Consider the following 20,873-nt stretch of genomic DNA (forward strand, 5'->3'; position numbering starts at 1 on the left):
TTCAAGTTTATTTTGCTTGACTAAATGTGATAAAACATTCTTCATTCTTACCACGGATGTTAAATGAGCGTATCCTGCAAGCAACACGTGAACCTGTGAGGGAGCTAAGTCAGTGTGCACGCTTGTGCACACACACTGTATGCGCCTGCGCTGAGCTCTAAGTACCATGAGAAAGGTAGAGCTCCAGCACCAGAGGAGCTGGGAGAAGGGGGAGACCGCTTTCCACATGGAGCAGCTGGGAAGAGTGTATCAAAATGGTAGAATATTATCTAGATCATTAACATGTTTAAGAGCACCTACCATGGCCTGGGCACTCTTTGAGGCACAGATTGTAGCAGCAAACAACCCAGACAGAACTCCTGCTTCATAATTTTATAGGATGAGTCAGGTGATGTCCACATAAACATACATCTCAGATGGCAACATGTGCTGTGGAGAAGGAGAGTAAGGAGAATGGTGAACCGGGGTGACAGACATTTGCTATTTTTCATAGCATGGTCAGGGAAGGAAATGCTGAGGTAACATTGAAGCAGGTGACTGGGAGTGAGAGATTAAGCCCTGTGGGTATTTGGGTGAAGAGCGCATATTGGATTATGAACAAGGAAGGTGGTGGGCTGTAGCCAAGCAAGCGGGGGAGAGCATTTCAGGACATGAGTGCAGAGAAGTAGGCAGGGACCAGGTCATGGCTGGACCTTGTAAGTCTTGGTAGGGCCTGTGTGTAACTTGAGTGAGATGCGAAGGACCTGGTGGGTGTTGAGTAGATGCATACAATGATCTGATTGCAGTTTTGCAAAGAATACACTGTTGGCCAGGAAGAGGTGGAAAACTAATTATTGTAGTAATAATAGTAATACATAGAGGAGCTAGGAGGGCCTGGACCAGGGTGGTGACGGGGCAGGTGGTGAGAAGTGATTGCATCCTAGATGTATTCAGAAGGCAGAGTGACGGGATTTGCTGATGGGATCCATGACCAGGTACATGTGAGAGGAAGAGAGGGGTCTGGGATGGCTCCGGGGTCTCTGGCCTGCAGCCTGCAGTGCTGGAGTTGACTCTTTTTGAGATGAGGGAGATGGGAGATGAGCAGGGTGTAGGATGAACCGTCATGTTTTTGGTCTGTGGCAGGTTAACTTTGAGTTGCCTGTTAGACAACTCAAGTGCAAGTTGCATATACCCATCTGGAGGTTAGTCTAGCAGGATTCCTGAGGACAGAGGGGCATTTAAGAAGGCACATTTACTGATGGAGGACTTTTGACAGGAGAGAATGGTTCAGGAAAGAGCTGCACCATGGCTGGAGGCTGGGTGATAATGGAAGAAGCTTTTTAAAAGTCTGAGTAAGAGTTGACTGTGCTCTGATCTAGGGTGCTGGCAGTAGAAATGGAAAAAAAAAAAGACACTGAGTAAGAGGACTTGATAACTAATTGAAAGTAGGAAGGAGGGAGAGGCAAAGGTGAAAAATGGTTCTTTGGTTTCAAATGTGGATGGTTGGAGGGCAGGTCACACCACTCACAGCTATAGGAGGAAAAGCAAGTTTGGGGACAGGACTGAGTTTGGCTACATCAACAATAGCCATATGTTTTGTGAGTTACTATTTACAAAATCCTATTTGATATTCTTTCAATTAGTTCCTTTTACAATTTAGGTGCTTAGGGATATCTATGCCGAGATGTTAATCTATTGAGCAATTGTAATTGAGTTAAAGGCGGGAACTTGCCCTAGTCCATGGATTTGGGGAGTCATTTGCATAGAGGTCATAATTGAATTTGTGAGATAGCCAAGGGCAAGCATGTTATAAAAGAAATGTAGTGATGGTGCCCTGACTGGTGTAGCTCAGTGGATTGAGTGCCGACTGCAAACCAAAGGGTTGTGGGTTCGATTCCCAGTCAGGGCACATGCCTGGGTTGTGGGCCAGGTCCCCAGTAGGGGGCATGTGAGAGACAATTGATGTTTCTCTCCCTCTCTTTCTCCCTCCCTTCCCCTCTCTCTAAAAATAAACAAATAAAATCTTAAAAAAAAAAAGACATGTAGCAATGGCATAATCTTGGGGAAGGCAAAGTTTAGGGCCCCAAGGAGGAGGTATAGAGTTACTTACAATGAAATAAAATCAGAAGTACATTATGAAAGATTTGTAGGAAAGGGCATTTTGAACATCCCACCTTTTAAAGCTCTGTCTCTCTCTCTTCACTCATTCCTGCCTGCTCTTTAGTATTCAGATCCGACTCCTCTCTTTTTTCCCTCAGTCTCACCGTCTCTGGGCAGCTCACCCCTCCTCTTCCTAGGTGCACGCACATAGCACACATGGGCATTGCGTCCAACACCCCACCCTGCTCATTGGGTTCTCCTCTAGATTGAGTCCCAGAGAGCTGACCCTCCATCCACCCTCATGGCAGGGGTCACGCATGTAAGACATGGAGGCTGCCTCACTAAAAAAGAGAACTCTCGAGGTTCTATTACAACTGGGTAGTAGAAGCCACCTGTGGTGTGGGGCTTTGCAAGCAAGTCCAGTGCAGCAGGGGGCAGACCTTTTAAAATCATTGAGAAAAAGCAGCACATTTACTCATGGTATTGAACTTGAGGAGAAAATATCAGGTAATCGTTAAATTATTTAATAAGTGCCCAGAAAAGGCAGCCAAACCTTGCAAGATTATCTTGGGGAGAGATAGAAAAATAAAGACAAATTATTCTAGGGACTAATAATTATCATTTTTTTTGCAATAACTCCTGGATGCCTAGAGCACTGCAGATAGGAACGTCGGCTTGTTCTCTGAGACTCGGGCAGGTCTCCTTTAGCCACTTTGTGAAAGAATTCACACTCGAGTTGGTGCGAGGCTCTTGTTTCTGCGTTTTGGAAAAACACCATTTATCTCTGTAGTGCTATTTCTGTGATATTATCACTAAAGCGTCTAGGTAGTACAGCAGAAATTTAGATGGAATTTCCAAGTATAAGCCCAACCTTCCAGTTTTGACCTTAAATCCGGTCATGTGAACCTCGCTCACCAAGGGCGTTTTCGTTACAGGAGCAAGTCCATGAGTGATGTCAGCGCAGAGGACGTGCAGACCTGGCGTCAGCTGCGCTACGAGGAGATGCAGAAAATAAAATCACAACTGAAAGAACAAGATCAGAAATGGCAGGATGTGAGTATGCTTTATACTGGGAGATGGAAAGATGGGGAAAGTGTATTTGTTTGACTTCTCTTTGCTTCCCTGAAAAGAAAGTTGGTATACTTGAGAGAATTTTCCTTGCTACTAAAAAACTCAGTTTTGTAGAAAATGTGATCAACTTCCTTTAAAAAAAAGATTTGAAGCCTTTTTGGTTGATTACTGTTGTGTATTTTAAGGTCCATTGTGAAAAATACAGTAAGATATTGATCTAATATTCTCAAGTTCTTGAGTATGAGAAGCTGCTTCCTTGCAGGTTTGCTAACTTGTTGACTTGCTTTGATGGTTGAGTTCGGGGTAGGGCTGTTACCACTGCGTGTGGGGAAGGAAGACACTTCGCTCAGGGCCCGGGAGAGCAGAGGATCAGGGGCTCCAGCCCCGAGTCGTTCTTGGCATCCGTGAGGAGGGGGAACAGGTCCTTAGAGTTAATAGAGGAGGTTTATAAGAAGTATGAACTATAAGTCAGGGTAATATTTTGGTTGAAAGAGTAACTATATAAAATGAATCAAAATTAGGTGTTTTCATAGAGCTGTCATAGATAAAGATTGCTCTATGAATATTGACTTAATCTGTAGCTCTGTCCCTGCAGAGAAGAAGCTTGACCTATTTTGAAAGGGGGAATTGTTATAAACCAAAGGAGTGTAAAGACATACAATAAACTACACAGAGCAAACCCAAAGCAGTTTGAGGACATCTTTATGGTGATAGCATTGAGTGGTAGCGTGAACAAAAGGGCAAGGGAGAGTAAATCTTAATTTTCAAAGGAGTTAAAGTCTAAGCAATGAAGAAGAAAGCCTTGTTGTGGCTACATTTCAAAATTCAAGTGACTGTTTTAGTTGGGAACTCAATTTAATTGTTAGGAAACAGTAATGCGATGTCACTTTGCCAAAATACATGGTAACAGTTTGAGTGTGAAAATAATTTAGTAATGAGGAGTTATCCATTAGGTTGAGTCAGATAAACATTCATTCTTGTTATCCTATAGGACAAAATGCACACTGCTTTTGTTCTTTCTGAAAATTGTGCATATTGGTTTCAGGCTGTTTTTAAAGCAGAATGGCTTGGTCTGCCCCCAAAAGGTATAAATCAAATTTAGCTTCACAGGACCTGGGGGTGAGATTCCCTTTAGTCTGAGAACTTGGATCGGCTGCTACTTGGGCTGGAATGACACTAGCAGTTCTTAGTATGGGATTTCTCTGTGTTGGAGATATCAAACAAAGTTGTACCATTCAAAATGCTTTAAACCCCTGGGTGTTAGCACCAGCTTAGACTGTGAGGGCTAATTTAAAGCTGAGTTAGGTTGATTGTCCTGGGTTCACCCTGCTAGGTGAGACTTCTATGCCTAGAAATAGGGGAAACAGGTGTCCACGTGTTCCTGTGTGATCTTCCTTATTGCCCCGTCCTTACTTGAAGTTTACCCGCTTTGAAGTCGTGTACTTGAGTCTGGCCTCCCCAGTAAAGCCTTCCCAAACCCCTGCCTGAGGTGGGATCTCCCTTGGATCCCTACTCCCTCAGCAATCTCATCTCACTCGTGGTTGAACCCTCAGTTACAGGTCTGTTTTTCCTTCTACCCTGAGAGCTCCCGGGGTTGGGGGAGTGCGTCTGATTATCTGTGTGTGGGCAGTCCCCCCGCCTCAAAGAGGGACTGAGCTCGGGGTCTGTTAAATGGAAGACCCAGTGTGCACCCACGTGTCACCATTTTGCGATCACATTTCTTTTCCAGTTTCACTAGTGAAAAAGTGTCATTTCGTATAACAGCCAGATTATGGGAGTGGGATGAAAATGAACTTGAAACAGTTCCTGATCTTTCTGACCTGGCACCTAATTACAAGCATTTAGCCTTCTTCGTGAAATGGGCAGGGAGGTAGGAAAACAAAAATGGGGCCTATCTTATTAGGTCAGGTTTTTTAGGCAGACACATGAGATAAAGGCTTGGTACAGAAACGCTGGCTATAAAAAGCAAAATTAGGGCACCTTGGCATCAAGTGGGAGTGAATAGTTTCAGCTATGTAATGGGATACTCCGGTGCACGCTCGCTGCCAGAAAGGGTGTGTAGAAACTCAGGTATGCCTGTGTGATGTGATTTTCTTCTGTCAGGACCTTGCAAAATGGAAAGATCGTCGAAAAAGCTACACTTCAGATTTGCAGAAGAAAAAAGAAGAAAGGGAAGAAATTGAAAAGCAGGCGCTCGAGAGATCTGAGAGGAGCTCGAAGACATTTGAGGAAATGCTGCAGGACAGGTAACAAGGCCGAATGGGTCTCGTGGCTGCAGAGGCCAGTGTGAGGAACAGAAATGCTGTGGGTGTGTGGGGTGATTTAAGTGTGCATCAACACTGAGCTGTCACCAAATGTGCGGTGAAACTTTCAGCATTTTGCTTCTCAGTGAAACAGCACAGTATTGCTATGATACTTGGATCAGCAAAACAGATGCATGCTAAATAGATATGCATTATTTCTTCGTTTTACATTGAATATTCACAGGCAGAATTGAGTGGTGTTGGCTATATGTGGTGCAGAAGATAAACTGTTTTTTTTTCCTTTTTAAGTGAATTTAGGAATGGAATAGTCAAATAAAACCACCTCTCATTCTAAATTGTGTAAGATATAATGAAGTCCTTTTTCATGTTTTAGTGGTGTAGTTAAAATTGCATTTTAAAGGAAGACCATATAAAAATGAATTGCAAGGGTTTATCTTTTGCAACGCAACATCACAGAATAAAAGGTCAAATTAAAGTTTCCTGTGGAGCAGTTACTACGTGAAACCCAGGCCATGAACAGGTGGGGGAGATGGCAAATACACTTTAAGGAAAATGTCAGAGAGGAAACGTGCTGTCAGGTGAAATGCAACAAAGCTCCTTTGTGTCCTAGAAGCCAATGGTAAACACAGCTTCACTCACTCACATGCAGCACAGTTAGCTGGAGAGCTACTCCTCACAAAGTGCTCGAGGTGAGACTGTTTCCTCGGCTTCTCCAGAAGCATGAATGGTGACTTTTAATCTGTAGTAATTGTCCATGCAAATTCTGTGACGCTGAATGAAGCCATGGAAAAACTTGATCTTAATGGAAGTCTGTGTGTTTTGTAGTCTTTTACTTTTTACTAAATTATTATAAATCATATACAGTAAGTACAATCTGACAAGGAATCTACATCCCTGGAGGGGTCAAACCGGTTGTCAGACAACTAGTAATAGGTCAATTTTGGAAGAGTTATAGACTTGTGGATAAATTTGGTGAATAACTCTGTATTAAAATTTCTTAGTTTTCTTATTAAACTATCTTTACAACTTAAAAAATATCCCTGTGAAGTATTTGAGAGCCTCTCTAAAAAAAACAAAAACAAAAACCAAGCTCTTATAATATTTCTTAGTATGACAAAAAAATTTCCATGTATTTCTCCTCATATTCTGTTACTATTGTATTGCTTATTGTGTGAAGTTGGTAGTCCTTTGATTCCCAGTCCATTTTATATGTTAATTACCAAAATTAGATCTGTCACTCTACCTTCGTATGATCAATGTGTAACTTTGCGGTCATGGTGTGTTTCTGCCAAGGGAATCACGAAACCAAACATCTGCGATTACGTCGAGGAGCAGAATGTATTCTGATGACGATGTGTTGAATGAAGACAAGCTTCGCCCGGCAGTAACAATGTCAGAGGCAAGTCCCCAGAGTGAGAGAGTAGAAGAGAAGGGAACAACTTTTCCTGCAGAAATTCCTAAACACGATCCTACGACTCTGGTGAAACGAGAGGACACGCCCCCAGCTGAAGTTCAGCGTCCCCCGAAAAGCCCCGTGGAGGAGCAGCGCCCGGCGCCTTTGTCTTCTCCGCGTCCGCTGAGCACACACGTGGAGTCATCGACTCGCATTTCAGCCTCTCTCCCCAGAAGTTACCAGAAAACTGATACAGCCAGGTTGACATCTGTGGTCACACCGAGACCTTTTGGCTCTCAGTCAAGGGGAATCTCATCGCTCCCGAGATCCTACACGGTAAAAAAGTGTTCTCAGTTCATTGACTCTCGTCTCCAGAGCAGACTGTTGGTGTGCTTCTGCAGAAGTTTGAGTTATGTACACTTGGTGTGTAAACTGTACATAACACATAACATGATTTTAATTTTAGCCAATATAGATTCAGTAGACACTGAATGCTTAAAATATAGCAATGATGCAGAACTGATTAAGCTTTAAATTCAATGACAGTAGAGCTAATACATTTTGAAGAATGAATAAGCTACAGTCCAAGGCAGAGCATTTATTTTTTAGCATCAGATTTTCTCAAATACAGTTTTTGTAAAGTATTAGGTTGAACTATATGGATTTATCATACTTTTATAGTTAACTCTTTTTTTATAACTCTTAGAGTTATAAAACAGCAATTTCATATGGTATAACCTAAACATTTTTAGGTTCTTATGTACAATTTTCTATTTTTTTCTCATTTCCCACTTCATTAGAACTTGGTATGTTTGAATAAACATGGTATGCTTGTATGAATATTTCTATTATATTGGTATTAAAAATACACAGCAAGTGGAATCATATGCCCTGAGAAAATGAAGCAGTACCACCAACCTGAAAGTGGGTATATTGATTTTAATTGTGTTTAAGGAACCAATATAGTCTTAAGATCAATGTTCAAATGAATCTAAAACAAAAAAATTAAAACAATTAAAGTGAGGGAAGCTTGTCTAAATTAGCCAGGGAACTCCTGACCATCATATTTAGTAAAATACAGGCGTATCTGAAAACATAAAAGTTAAATTTATATAACAGACACTTTGAACATAGTCAAAAGATAGTTTATACACTTGGAAAAATATTAGTAACATATATTATAGATATAGGGTCAATACCCTAAAGATTGAAAATGGTCCTACATATTGTTAAGGAAAAGATAAATAGGAGAAAAATAGGCATAGAAATGAATAGCCAGTTCAGGGGAGAGGGAATTTCAATGGTTGATAACATAAAGCACCCAGGTGCATGTTCAGCCTCATTAGAACAAGAATGAGGTGTACAGCCTTTCACCCATCAGATTCATAATGTCTAGAGTCTACAGGAATGCAGAGAAACAGACATTCTTGTACAGGGTCTGGCAGAAGTAACACCTGCTTGAGTGTGGTTGGTAAGGTATGTGAATGTCTCCCACGAGATGGACAGCAATTTGAACATTTCACCTAAAATATCACATGGTGTGCTTGAGTGTAATTTTGTTATGTTACAGAATTACATGTTTATGATTTTGTATTAAAAGATTTTGTAATAAAAAGGGGCATTATTTGTGCCAGACCCTGTATATTATGTTGGGCGTGTGTTGCTATACTTTTAAAAAAATTTATATATATCCCTTTTGTTCCAGCAAATCTACTTTTTGAAATCTGTGCCATAAAAATAGATATCCTGATTACATAGATGTGTGGGTATTTGTTGCAATATTTTTGGAAGTTACAGAAAACTTTAGACAACATTCAGTGCATGTCACATGAGTAAATTGTAGATGTCTGTACTATAGAGTATTCAACAGCGAAAAAGAGTTGTATCTCTTGGCCCAGACTAATGTGAATGAGCAACACAAGCTTCAGAGGTCTGCTTATAACATGAGCACTTGTGTGAAAACAGCTTCTCCCCATCCCATGTATGTGCACATCTGTGGGTGTGAAAGGATGTGCTCCAAGCTTTCCTGTGGGACATATATGCTACTTGTATAGTTTTACAATATTAATGTGTACATTTTAAAGCAGAAATGTAACAGTACCAAGTTTAAAATGATGTTTGCTATTTAGATGGATGACGTTTGGAAGTATAATGGAGACGCAGACGGCGTTAAGAGAACTCAGTACAGTTCGGTCAGCACCTCTGTGCAGAAGTCTGACCCGAGCCAGCTTGCTTCCAGCTCCCTCAGTGAAAGAGAGACCTCGACGTCCGGAGAGGGTGTGATGAGGTTGCCCTCTCCCGCACCGCCCTTCTCGTCTCTTTCCCAGGACCAGGCCGCCACTTCTAACGCCACATTGTCCTCAACATCGGGCCCTGATGTAATGTCTGAGCTTGGAGAAGGGAGAAGCTCACCACAGACAGAGGTCTCCAGGTCAAAGGTGAGTATGGAAAGGTGTTTAACCACCCATCCTCAGAAACCTGTCTTTAACCTGGAACCTATATTTTTGACCCATGTTTGTACGTGGTATAGTCGGTGACACGGGCTGATTATGTGGAATATGAGGATTGCGTTTCATTTTGAACGGATCTTGGAGGAAGTAGGTGTCTTTTGAGGCTAAGTTTCTGGATCCAGAGGGCCCTGGGAGATGGGTGTGTTGAGACCGTTGGCCAGTGTCCTTGGGGCTTCACTGGGTTTCCCTCCTCCTGCCCATTTCTGCAGCCGTAGCCTTCACACAACCAGTGCACAGCAGTCCTGGACACAGGTGCAGGCGTTGCCGGGGAGGTGTTAGACGCAGATCTAATGGGTGAATGGGTAATAAAGGCCCCTTCTCAGGGGAACGAAGTGACCACAGAGAGAAATTGGTACACACAGGAGGTGCAGGCCTCTAGGGACGTGGCATTTACCTCTCTGTCATATTAACCTTTTAGTGACTTTCAACACTAATGTGTACTTTAGAAAATCTAGAGTTTTGTACCACCCCTTGTCTCTTAATGGGAATATTGAGGGTTAGTTACAGTATGACAGTTGTGTTCTTTAACATTTGGAGTCTAAACAAAATATACCATCAGGTGAAGAATGACTGGAAGGAAGTATGTGTAGTTTTTCCTACTTAAAATCCCCAAAATGACTTAATAGAGTTAATAGGTAACGAATGTTCTTTTAGTGTGTTTTACATGTAGGCTAAAGAGCTGTTGATTGTCTAGAATCTAGATCAAGCTTCTTTCTTTCTTTTAGAAAAAACCCTCCTAAGACAATGTGATGTAGGAGTCCCTTAGCATGGAAGTGCTTCTGTGGTTCTTTAGCTCAGTCTCGTTTTCTCTGGTTCCTTCCTCTTTGTTCTCCAAGGAACAATGCGAAGTATAGAACTTGACCTAAGTGATATTAATGAAGTAACTTTATGTGAAATAATTTCAAATAACACATTTAATTGGTATTATTAGATTTTTATTGGGACTATAAAACTTTACAACTTTAAGGCTTTTTTCCTGATTATAAACTACTATGTACTTGAGAAAATTTGGAGCTGCAGAGAAGTACACAAAAATATTACTGATGATTTCATCATTAATGGATAATCTTTGTTAACATTTAGGCATAGTTCTTTCAGTTTTTTCCCATACATACTTACAAACATAAACAAAAAAAATCTTTGCAGTTTGCTAAAGTAGTTATTTGTAAACTACTTTCTTAATTTTATTTTTGTTTTTCTTTCATTTTTTTATTTTATGTTTCAATTGCAGTTTACATTTAGTGTTATTTTATATTAGTTTTGGGTGTTTAACTTCATTTTTAAAGAACTGGAAATACACAATTAGCATTATCAGTTTCCGTGGATGAAAACAGCCTGTGTTACACTTGGGGAACATAAAACACCAGTGGATGAATAACAGAAACAGCAGCAAGGCGTCTTTTGTTTTGTGGACTCGCCTGTGGGCCTGCACCTTTCAAACAGCACAGGCGGCAGAACTGCCTGACTGATGCACCGGCGCTGGGTGCGGGGAGCGCCCTCGGGGTGACAGCTCACTAGCTGCATCCTGGATTAGGGAAAAGAGGCTAAGTGTGGGTGTGTGTGCCAGTTATTGCAGGTCTCGGGAACCCGAATTACCATGGCATGGTTTCGGGTTTCACCCTTAATGGTTTTAGGCTCCTTTGTCACCAAACCTGAAATGATACTCTACTAAGCAAAATTAGACTTTATTTAACAGGTGGAATCACTGGAATGCTTGAATGTAGGTGTGTGTCATATGGTGCCTTGCCTATCCCTGAGGTGCTGGGTGATCACGTCTGCACTCTGACAAAAGGGGCGTGTGTGGCATCCCCCTGCTCTTGTCCCCAGGGAGGACCTCACTGGCTTGGGAAAAGGGCTGAGAAGGCACAAAACAGTCGATGACTAATGTGTCAAGGGCATAGTTGACCCTCCAAACTCTTGTCCAGACTCTAACTCAAGGAGTTCAGAGAATGGCAAAATAAATAGAGCGTGGTTGAACGGGGTGCCTTGGTAGTTTTATAGGTGTTCTCCAGGCCTTCTTGTTCTTCACTTACACTTTTGCTAGTTGTGTCCTTTTACTTCTCCCTTCAGAGTCTTCCTTGATGTTACCCTTCTCTCTTCCTGCTCCAGGGAGAATCCAGGCCCTCTCCCCATCAATGTAGATGCTTTGTAAATAGGTGCATGTGTTGTTGCATCTGCAAAGGCTGGTATCTGGGTGCCCTCCGTGGTGCCAGGGTGGCCCTGTCGCCTGGCTGCTGCAAAGCCTCCAGGGGTCTCTTCGCTGAAGTGCAGGGCACGCTGGGGAGCACTGAGATTCCTCATCACTGGCCCCAATGTCCCTTTGTAGTGCTGTTAACAGTTGCTTGTTGAGCAATTGCCATGTGCCAACCCCGGGCATCTCGAGGCCTCATCTCAGTCCACAGGGACTCAATGCCGCAGGGACCCTGGCATCACTGTTTCATAGCTGTGGCAGTTGAGGCATGGGCGTGGCCATGCTACTTGTCCAAGGCAGGACAAGTTACTGAGTGGCAGGGTTGGATTTGAACCCAGGCAGTCTGACTCAAGCTACCTAAACCACCCTGTGTGGTGGGAAAGGGAGAGAAAGCAGGTGATCCATCCACATGAGACTGCTTGCTTTTTCTTGAACACATCAGAAATATTTGTTTTTATTTTCATCCCATTTGAAAATGTTTATTTCACCCACCTCTGTCTGTTGAAGAAGTCCCCCTGTTCTTTCAAGGTCCAGAAGGGTCACTTTCTTTGTGGGTCAAAATATCTCCTTCCCCTACTTGGAACTGAATTTTTCACCCTCAGAAGTTTCCTTTGCTGACTTCATCCTTGTTCTACATGTTCACTGTGTCACGTTCACTGGTATCGTGTGTGCTGTCCACACCCTTCCCCATAGTTGGCACTTAGTTATTTACTGACTTGACGTGCATTTAAAGCCTTGATTTCTAGCCTGAAGTCCAACCTCGACTCAGTAGGTAGTTCAGGTCCATATAGGATCTTTACTGTGGACATTTTAAGGTGAACGGGTGTTTTAGGGATGGAGGCGCTGCGATGTTACGTAGAACTACTCTAAGGAGATGAAGGCCGGGGCAGAGCCTGGTTAGGAGCCTCTCACAGAGTTGTGGTGGTAAGATGGTTTACGCCATAAAAAAGAAAAGGCGTACTGGAGGGGAGAGATTAATAGGACCTCATTTTCTGCCTGCGGGAATTCCTCTGCCGTCTCCATTGCCGAGCGCCGTGGGTTCTATTCTTTTCTGTCCCCTTTTCTCCTTTTTTTGTCTTGTTTCTTTACCTGTCTCCCTTGTTAATCCAAGCTACTAAGACAATTCTGGGGGTGAACCTAAGCAAGGGGAGATAGTCCTTCATCCTCTTTTAGCTGCCCGCAGAGGTGGCTTTCATGATTTTTTCCCCAAATTGCTGTTACCCACAGGTGTTCATTTTATTTTGTTCAGTCAGGGTCCTCCACCCTCAAATCCCATCCAAACCCTCATTTTGGAATATCTGCCCCAGATTTTTAAAGACAGTACCCAGATATAGGATGATAAGTATGGAAGGAAGGAAGCTATTTACATGTCTGTTTCCTGACCCCTGAGCTTATGATAAATGCCCCTCTTAATAATGCCCAGGGCTTTTCCTTGCCCAGCTTCACAGCACGCGTTTTACTTGCGTGTCACGTTCACTGGACCTGACTTTATATGAAGGCAGTTAACAAGCCTGTGTTGCTGGCTGTTAGCACAGTGCCTGGATCTGTATCTGCTGAATGCTGAGTTCTGTGGGCTTTAAAGCTATGTATGTGAGCGTTAAATAGGATTTTCTTGAGTTGATCTGGAAACTGCTCAACCAGCATATATATATATATAATGGGTGACATTGTTTCCATGGGTAAAAAGAAGGTAATTACAAGGCTTCAACTATGTGCTTTGGCACCTCTTAAACATTTCGTTTATTCCTCTCAATAACCTTACAAAGTAGGTGGTATTAGCCCCATTATTAGTAGTGAAATATTTGAGATTTGACAGTTACGTAATATGCTCCAGGCCAGTTAAATGGTTAGGCCACAGTTGTAATTTCTCTGACCTTGATTTTTTTTTTTTTTTTAAATATGACATGCTCAAACTTGAGAACTCCCTTAAGGATAAACACCAAATGTTGACTTATTTTAACTTTGCCATGTCTTCAGAATTCTGGAACCAACAGGGAGCTAACAGGGACTGAAATATCTTCTGATTCATAAAGATCAAGTCATTCTAAAGACTGTTTGGAGGAAGGTATATATTTATTGAACCTTATCACAACTGAATTATTTCTGAAATGCAGAGTTTGAAATCTACCCAGTAGGTGGTAAGGAGCTACTAGCAATTTCACACCAGGGTGTGGTATCATAATGGTTATGTTCTGATACTAAAGTTCTCACAACCATGTGGAAGATGGTGGAGAAGAAGGTCAGAGACCTGAGGGCCATTTCGGAGGTGACCACAATAGTTTAGAGGGGAGACCATGGCCAAAGTGAAATGGTCACCTGAAGGAGGATGGAAGGGTGGGGGGTGGTTCTAGATGGATTTATGGACTGTGGAGCTGATAACACTTTATTAAATGCATGTATATGGTAGCGAGTAGGGGTGGGGAGCAGGAGGAGGAGAAAGGAAAAAAAGTCCCAAAAGGAAGCTGGTGTTTCTAACTTAGGCATCCAGTTGGGTAGCAATGTAATTAACCAGTGTATGAAAACAAGAGGTGGATGAGCAGGATTGGGCAGGAAGGCAATGTATTTAGCTTTGGATATGTTGGGCTTAGACAGCCATTGAAGACATAGAAGTGAAGGAGGTCACTCAGGAAAGCTAGTGGTCAAAAGGATGAGAGACCGACAGCAAAGGGAACAACAGCAAAATGAAAATGGAAAGGGGAGGAACAGACTACTAAAACTGAGAGGCATCCAGAAAGATGGAAGAAAAAGGCAAAGAGAAAGTGAGATAATGGGTGATTTGGAAGACTGTTTCCTGAAAGCAGGAAGGGTTTGGTAGGTGAGAGATGAGCTGGGACTGGGTTGAGTGACGTGGTCGAGCTGGGAATGCCCCTGCCTCTTTGGAATGGGGAAGTGGGGAAAGTGGAGACGCCCATTTGCTGAAGGAGTAGCGCCAGTGCCAGAGCAGCACTGTGAGTTCAAGTTCTACTTTAGACCCTGGAGAAAAGGTGCGAAAGTGCCATGTGTACAGAAATCAAAGGTGATTTATTTCCTCTGTTATTTGTGACTTAAGAGCCTGAATCTACTTTTAGTGTTTAATTGTATCCACTTAAAGTAGGCTTCCCTTAAGTAAACACACTTATCTAATCAGAAAAGTTGAGAACAGCTTTCTGTATTGTTATTTCATAAGATTGACCCTGTATTTCATTAATTCCCATGTGTGGTGATAAATGAGGATCTTAATTTACCAGATCTAATAAAAATAAATTGTACTGCTACTCCAGATCATCATATGCAGTTTTCATGCATATTTCTGTTTAAATTATACCTGATTTGAGGGAAATTATTTTTATTTTAAATGCAGATATATTGATAGCTATGTTTTATCATTCCCAGCAAAGAGTACTTTAACTACCTGGGATAGCTCTTTGTCAGGTATCAAGAAACTCAATTTCCCATTGAGTTCCCAGTGAATAAACCCATTGTCTTTCTAGAATACTCATGTGGCGTGTGTCTTGCAGAGGAAATTATGGAAGTAGAAATCCTAAGTAAAATTATTGTTGAATAGTTTCTGCTTGACAATAATTGTGGCTCTGCCCCCTGCAAGGAGTCTCCGGGAGAAGCTGATTTAATGACCCTGAGTTCCGCAGAGGTGTCTGAGGGACAGCCCCAAGGAGGAGGGCTGTGCAGGCAGGGCTCAGACCTTAGCCTGAGACCGTACCCGCCCACTTTACTCCTTCCTACTACTTACTGCTTTGGGAGCGATGTGGTGTGCTTAAGGCTTTCATGTGAAAATAGGGTTTTAGAAAACAAAAGCTTGAAAATCAATGTGCATGCAAGAGAGAAGGCTCTGCCAGCCTCAGTGCCATTATACCTGAGGCCCCCTGGATGTTGACAGAAATGGACCTGTACTTGTCCATGTGGTTCTCTGTTGTCCTTGGCCTGTGTACAGCCCCAAGGACCCACCCACACCACAGTCTGCCAGGCCATAGCCGCCGTGAGGCACCTCTGTAGCTTTTTCAGGCAGGTGGCTCTGGGCCCTTGAGTCTCATATGGTCAAGTAGAGATTTATTTCCAAGGGAAGAGGGCCCTTCTTCGTGAGACAGTTCTTCTGGTCTAACATAATTATATGAGACTCTTCCGTCTAGGGCTCACATGCATTCTCTTTTATCCTGTATTTGCTAGAAAAGGATATTATTCATTTGCTGTCTCCCACAAAGTATTCTTTATGTAGTTTAAGACTATTTATTAAATCTCCATCCGGTCTTTTATTCTTTGAGATAAAAAAACCTCAATTAGTGTCTTGAGTATCTAACCTATCATTTGTCTCTCTGCCCTTATATAGCAATAGATTCTGCACTTTAATCGGGTTTAAGTTGGAATTTTTTTGGGGGGGTGGTGAGAGTGGTGATCCTATATTTTCATTGAGTCATCTGTAAGTGTACGGTGGTTTTGGTTAAGGAGTAGAACTAACCAGTAATTTTTTCTATTCATAGCAGAGGTTTATTTTGGGGATTAGTGTTTAGGCTGATTATTAATGAGTGTTCTCACTAACTACATCTGGGTTCCCATGTTTGAACTCCTTTACAAGCTTTCTGATGAAATCTTTTCTATATTAATAGCTACCATTTTTTTTTCCTTAAAAAAATTCCATACCCTCTGTTGAAGAGCCAGTAATTATTTTTCGAGAGCAAGGGCCAGGCCTGATTCATCCGTACTTCCCAAGGAGCTAAGCGCTGTGTCCCACACAGAATCAGATGTACGACAGACGAATGTCGAGCCCATGGAACGTGAGCATTGTTCCAGCACTCACCTTCTGGGTGCACGTGACACAGGGAGTCCTCGGGCCTTTACTGAGTGTCTTCTTTCTAATTCCTACTTAATGAGAAATTTTCCTCAGAATATTGTCATTTGGATTTTAAACCTGTTTTAGAGGTGGGAAAAATCTAGGCATAAGTCTTTAGGAATTGCCCAGCCAGGCCTAGGTTTCAGTTTAACTACTAAATTAAACTGTCCTTTTTCTGAAAAAATCAAGTGACTTTAAACACTTAAGTCTAAGTTCTTTATGGTTATGAGTCAAAGAACTAAAACACTGGTCTGGAAAACTCATTATGTTAAACTTCATATCTGCTGCTCACCCAAAGTACGTAAATGATGAAAGACAGTTACATTTTTCATAGGCATGGTTTCCTGTAAAACTTAGCACATTTGTTTTGGAAAATGGCTCAAGAATGCCTGTGAAACTTAGAATTTGTTGCTATGTGGTATAGTCATGGGCGCGCAAATAAACTTCTCTCTGTTGTGCAAGCGGCTATTGTTCTTCGGCTAACGGGCTGATGGCACTTCAAGGAAACTGGGGTGTACAGCTCAGGGTCTCTGTTGGGCCACTGTTGGCACCTCGTGGTGGGTGCTCAGAGAGAACATAGTTCTGCATCCTGCAGCTTGTAGAGCAGCTCTGCCTTTCCCACCAGACCTTCATGGGGCGGTGGGGCTAGCGAAAACGCCTTGGTGGGGGATGGTAGCGGCCCTGGATGAGCATGCTACCGGCAGCTGAATTATGTGTCTATGAACCCCTTGACATTATTCAGCTGACTAAGTTCAATGTTGGAAGTGTTATTTTGTAAGCATAGTGAAGTTTTTTAAATAGGTGATTTAAATACTTTTTGCATTTTCAAACATGCCATTTTATTGAAATATATTGGACTTATAGCACTGTAAATTTAAGGTGTACTGCATGTTAATTTGATACATTTAAATATTACATAAATGTAGTGATAATTAGCACCTCTATCACATTACATAATCGTCCTTTCTTTTTAGTGGTTAGAATCATTACGTTTTAGTCGCCAACAAGTGTGGTGATGATACACAATATTGTTGTCTGTATTCACTTCCCTGTGCAGTACATCTCCAGGGCTCGTTAACTGCTCTTTGCAAGTTTGTGCCCTTAACAAGCTCTGTCCTGTCTCCCGAGCCCCATCCCTGGTGACCACCATTTCACTCTGTTTTCACAAGTCTGGCTTTGTCACATTTCACTTCCCTGTGACATCACACAGTATTTTCTCTGCCTGACTTATCTCACTTGGCATCCAATGTGCAGGTTCATCCATGTTGTTGCAAGCAGCAGAGTCTTCTTTTTCTCGTGGCCTAAGAATATTCCATCTCTCTCTCACACACACACACACACGCACACACACGCACACACACACACGCACACACACGCACACACACATTCTCACTCAACTTCATTCCTGGGTGATAACAAGTGGTCTGTAAATTAGACACAATTATATGGTGGGCAAAAGCCTAAGCTTTATTAATGACCAACTGGTTTACTGTGTTAATGTGAAGAAAAACATCTGTTGATATAAATTTGCCTTATTTTGGAAGAAAAACAATACTTTTGGTATATTTATATGCGTGAAGGTTTTACCAAACTCGGGGAAAATAGAATGAAGCTTCAGGTTGGTCCTGAAATACTCCGTGCGCCTTGCCTGCCACCTCCCTTCTTTCATGGATAGACTTTCCTCCAGGGGGGTGCCAGGGACACCTGATCCCACGTTTCATGTTTGTTTTCAGGATCAGTTCAGCGATATGAGAATCAGCATAAACCAGACGCCTGGGAACGGTCTTGACTTTGGGTTTACAGTAAAATGGGATATTTCCGGGATCTTCGTAGCATCAGTTAAAGCAGGTAATTCATAGATTTTGCTCTGCTGGACTTTGCTCTGCTGTTCAACCCCTCTACTCTCCAGGACTTAGTTTATTTGATATAGGAGAACACACGTGGAAAAGGCAGCCGCAAAGCGAGGAGAGGCATCCTCTTTCCTAAGACTAATAGTCGGGGTTACAAAGTGCGTGTTTGTTCTCCTCGCCTAACGAATTTTGGTTTTGAAGGGTCTTAATTTTGTGACTTTTACAGAATTCATTTGTCAAACTTGTAGGATTAACATTTGAAAATGCTAGTAAGGAAACCCCGATCAGCTGTATTTGTGGTAGGTCTATCTGTGCTCTATGATAAAGTGACATTTTCTGAGCTTGCTAATATAGCTATTGCCTGCAGAGTCCTCCGGGTGCTTTGGGGCTTGTATGGAAGGATTGCCCCACCCCCACCCAGGGCTCTACCACTGCAAGCCCAGAACTCTTAGCAAAATATTACCACAACACCTATTATTAAAAAGAAAGCTGTGGTAGTTGAGAGGAGTTCCTTATTTACATATTTTAGCTACTTGAAATTATATGCTAACTGGCTGCATCTTTGAAATGTCAAGACTTCTGTAATGAGGTAACGGTAAGTAGTCCTTTTAAACAGTTTTAAGTGGCCCTGTATCTGTCCCTATTCCAGAATGCATTTGAATTTAGAAGCTGTGCTAAAATGCAATTTACTTCACACATTTAAATTTAAAAATAATTAAAAATTTTCTTTCAGAGGTTAGTAAAAGAAATTTATTTTGAACAGTTGAACTTATTTGTTCTTTAAATGTTGATGATGATCTATATTATAGAATAAAAAATTCCTCTGGCGCTTTGTGTATTGTTGGTACTGCGAGGTTTGATAACTAAGACATTCTGTGACTCTCTTCTACCTGAAAAATGATGAGAATTGGTTAGTCAAGATGAAGAAATCATTTTCCCTTAATTTAAATAGGTAATGACTATAGAACCGGTTTGTGTCTAACTTGGTTGTTTATTTTGCTTTGTTTAGGTAGCCCAGCAGAATTTTCTCAGCTACAGGTAGATGATGAAATTATTGCCGTCAACAGCACCAAGTTTTCATATAAGGACGAAAAAGAGTGGGAAGACACCATGGCTAATGCTCAAGAAACCGGACACCTAGTGATGGATATCAGGCGCTATGGAAAGTCTGGTGGGTTGGCGTGATCCCCATATCTGGCTTTTTTAAATTGGGAGCTGGTCTTTGGCAAGTGGTTATAACAGCTTGCTTCAATAACACTGTTTTCTTCTCTTTTTACTTTTTTTATTTTTTGCTCAAAGATATTTTTTGGTTGTGTTGAGACAAATCATCAGTGATACTTCCTGGAGTATTCTGTCTGAAACTTTTCACTAGCAAATTTACTGAATTCTACATTATTTATGAACTGATTTGTATGCTGGACTGGCTTTGAATGCACATATCAACTGAAGACTATTGTTTTTCATTTTTTCAGATGCATCTGTCATTTTCTTTTGAAGGCTCTTATAATTGTGTCTGCATTAGGGAGTCACATAGTAACGTTGAGTGTTAAGAATTGCACTGTGATTGGACTTTCTGGGCAGCAACATGACCGTGATGTGTATGAAGGAGAATAGAGTAGGTCACATTCCTATTATTCCTTCTCAAGAAACTTTCAAAATACATTCCATTATTGTGTTTCTCAGTTATGGAATGATATGGGGATAGGCATTATACCTCCCCAGACCTACCGATTTCTGATATTGAAAAATTATATCCAGTCCCGGTTTACAGAAATTTTCAGCAAATTTGCTAGTCTTTCCATTATTAACACGATCTAACCCTTGTGCTTTCAGAAGGTGCTCTCTTGGTAAAAGCCTTGAACTTTTCATTTCTTTCACAAACAACCAGATTTGTTCGTCTGTCCTGTGTATGTGTTTTTTTGTATATGTGCATTCAGTAACTTTGTTCTTTCCACCTCAACATTTATGTGTACTCATTTCTTCATCTTCATGTACCAATCAGATTGGGGCAAAGACCAGCCTTCCCTGCCATTCACACGGCATAAAACCCTCAATCTCACCAGTATGGCTACCAAAATTATAGGTTCGCCTGAAACAAAGTGGATTGATGCGACCTCTGGAATTTACAACTCAGACCGATCTTCAAATCTGTCAGTCACAACCGACTTCTCAGAAAGCCTTCAGAATTCTGTAAGTATTGTGGGGAGTGGGAACATCTGTTTAGAGTGAAGCAACTGTAGAAAGTGTGTGTGGGAGAAGAACTTACTTCGTTTGACCAATTCCGATGCTACCTTAGGAACAAATAATTAAATAAGATAATTTCTAGTAATGAGAGTAAAATGTGCTTTTTTAAAATCATAAGCATTACTCATTAATAACTAGAGTGGTACTGAGTTATGTAATGGTAAAAGCAAAAGACCCCCATCCTGGGGCTTTGCGGTGGTTTCTTACCAGTCCTTCATCACTATGCGCATCTCTCAGGTCTTTGCGAAGGGGAAGTAGTAATTATGTAAAATCATGCACTATGCCGTTTCTATGCTTTCTTTCATCTTTACTGGTAAAGTAAGTGTAGTAATTGTGTGCAATGTGAAACTGCATGAAGCACTTTTAGTCCTGTGTAGGTGAACTTGGTGGGTAAGCTTTTATGTGTGATTAAAATATACTCAGTTACATTAATTGATTAAAATAATTAT

At 41.6% G+C, this 20,873-nt stretch overlaps 1 protein-coding gene across 3 annotated transcripts in view; it reads left to right on the plus strand.

Moving 5' to 3' along the window:
- LMO7 (LIM domain 7) overlaps positions 1-20,873 on the plus strand; it is a 218,459-nt gene that overhangs the window by 177,062 nt on the left and 20,524 nt on the right. For 2 of the 3 annotated variants that reach the window (XM_045838967.1, XM_045838968.1), the window contains 7 exons: positions 3,015-3,132; positions 5,254-5,396; positions 6,708-7,143; positions 8,937-9,245; positions 18,064-18,178; positions 19,190-19,351; positions 20,183-20,370. In XM_045838967.1, coding sequence (XP_045694923.1) covers positions 3,015-3,132; positions 5,254-5,396; positions 6,708-7,143; positions 8,937-9,245; positions 18,064-18,178; positions 19,190-19,351; positions 20,183-20,370 — 1,471 coding nt within the window. The remainder of the gene's footprint in view (positions 1-3,014; positions 3,133-5,253; positions 5,397-6,707; positions 7,144-8,936; positions 9,246-18,063; positions 18,179-19,189; positions 19,352-20,182; positions 20,371-20,873) is intronic. The other variant, XM_045838969.1, reaches the window with a different exon arrangement.

Source organism: Phyllostomus hastatus, unplaced genomic scaffold, assembly GCF_019186645.2.
Source record: "Phyllostomus hastatus isolate PE091 unplaced genomic scaffold, TTU_PhHast_1.1 phas_contig_29, whole genome shotgun sequence".
NCBI classification, from domain to species: domain Eukaryota; kingdom Metazoa; phylum Chordata; class Mammalia; order Chiroptera; family Phyllostomidae; genus Phyllostomus; species Phyllostomus hastatus.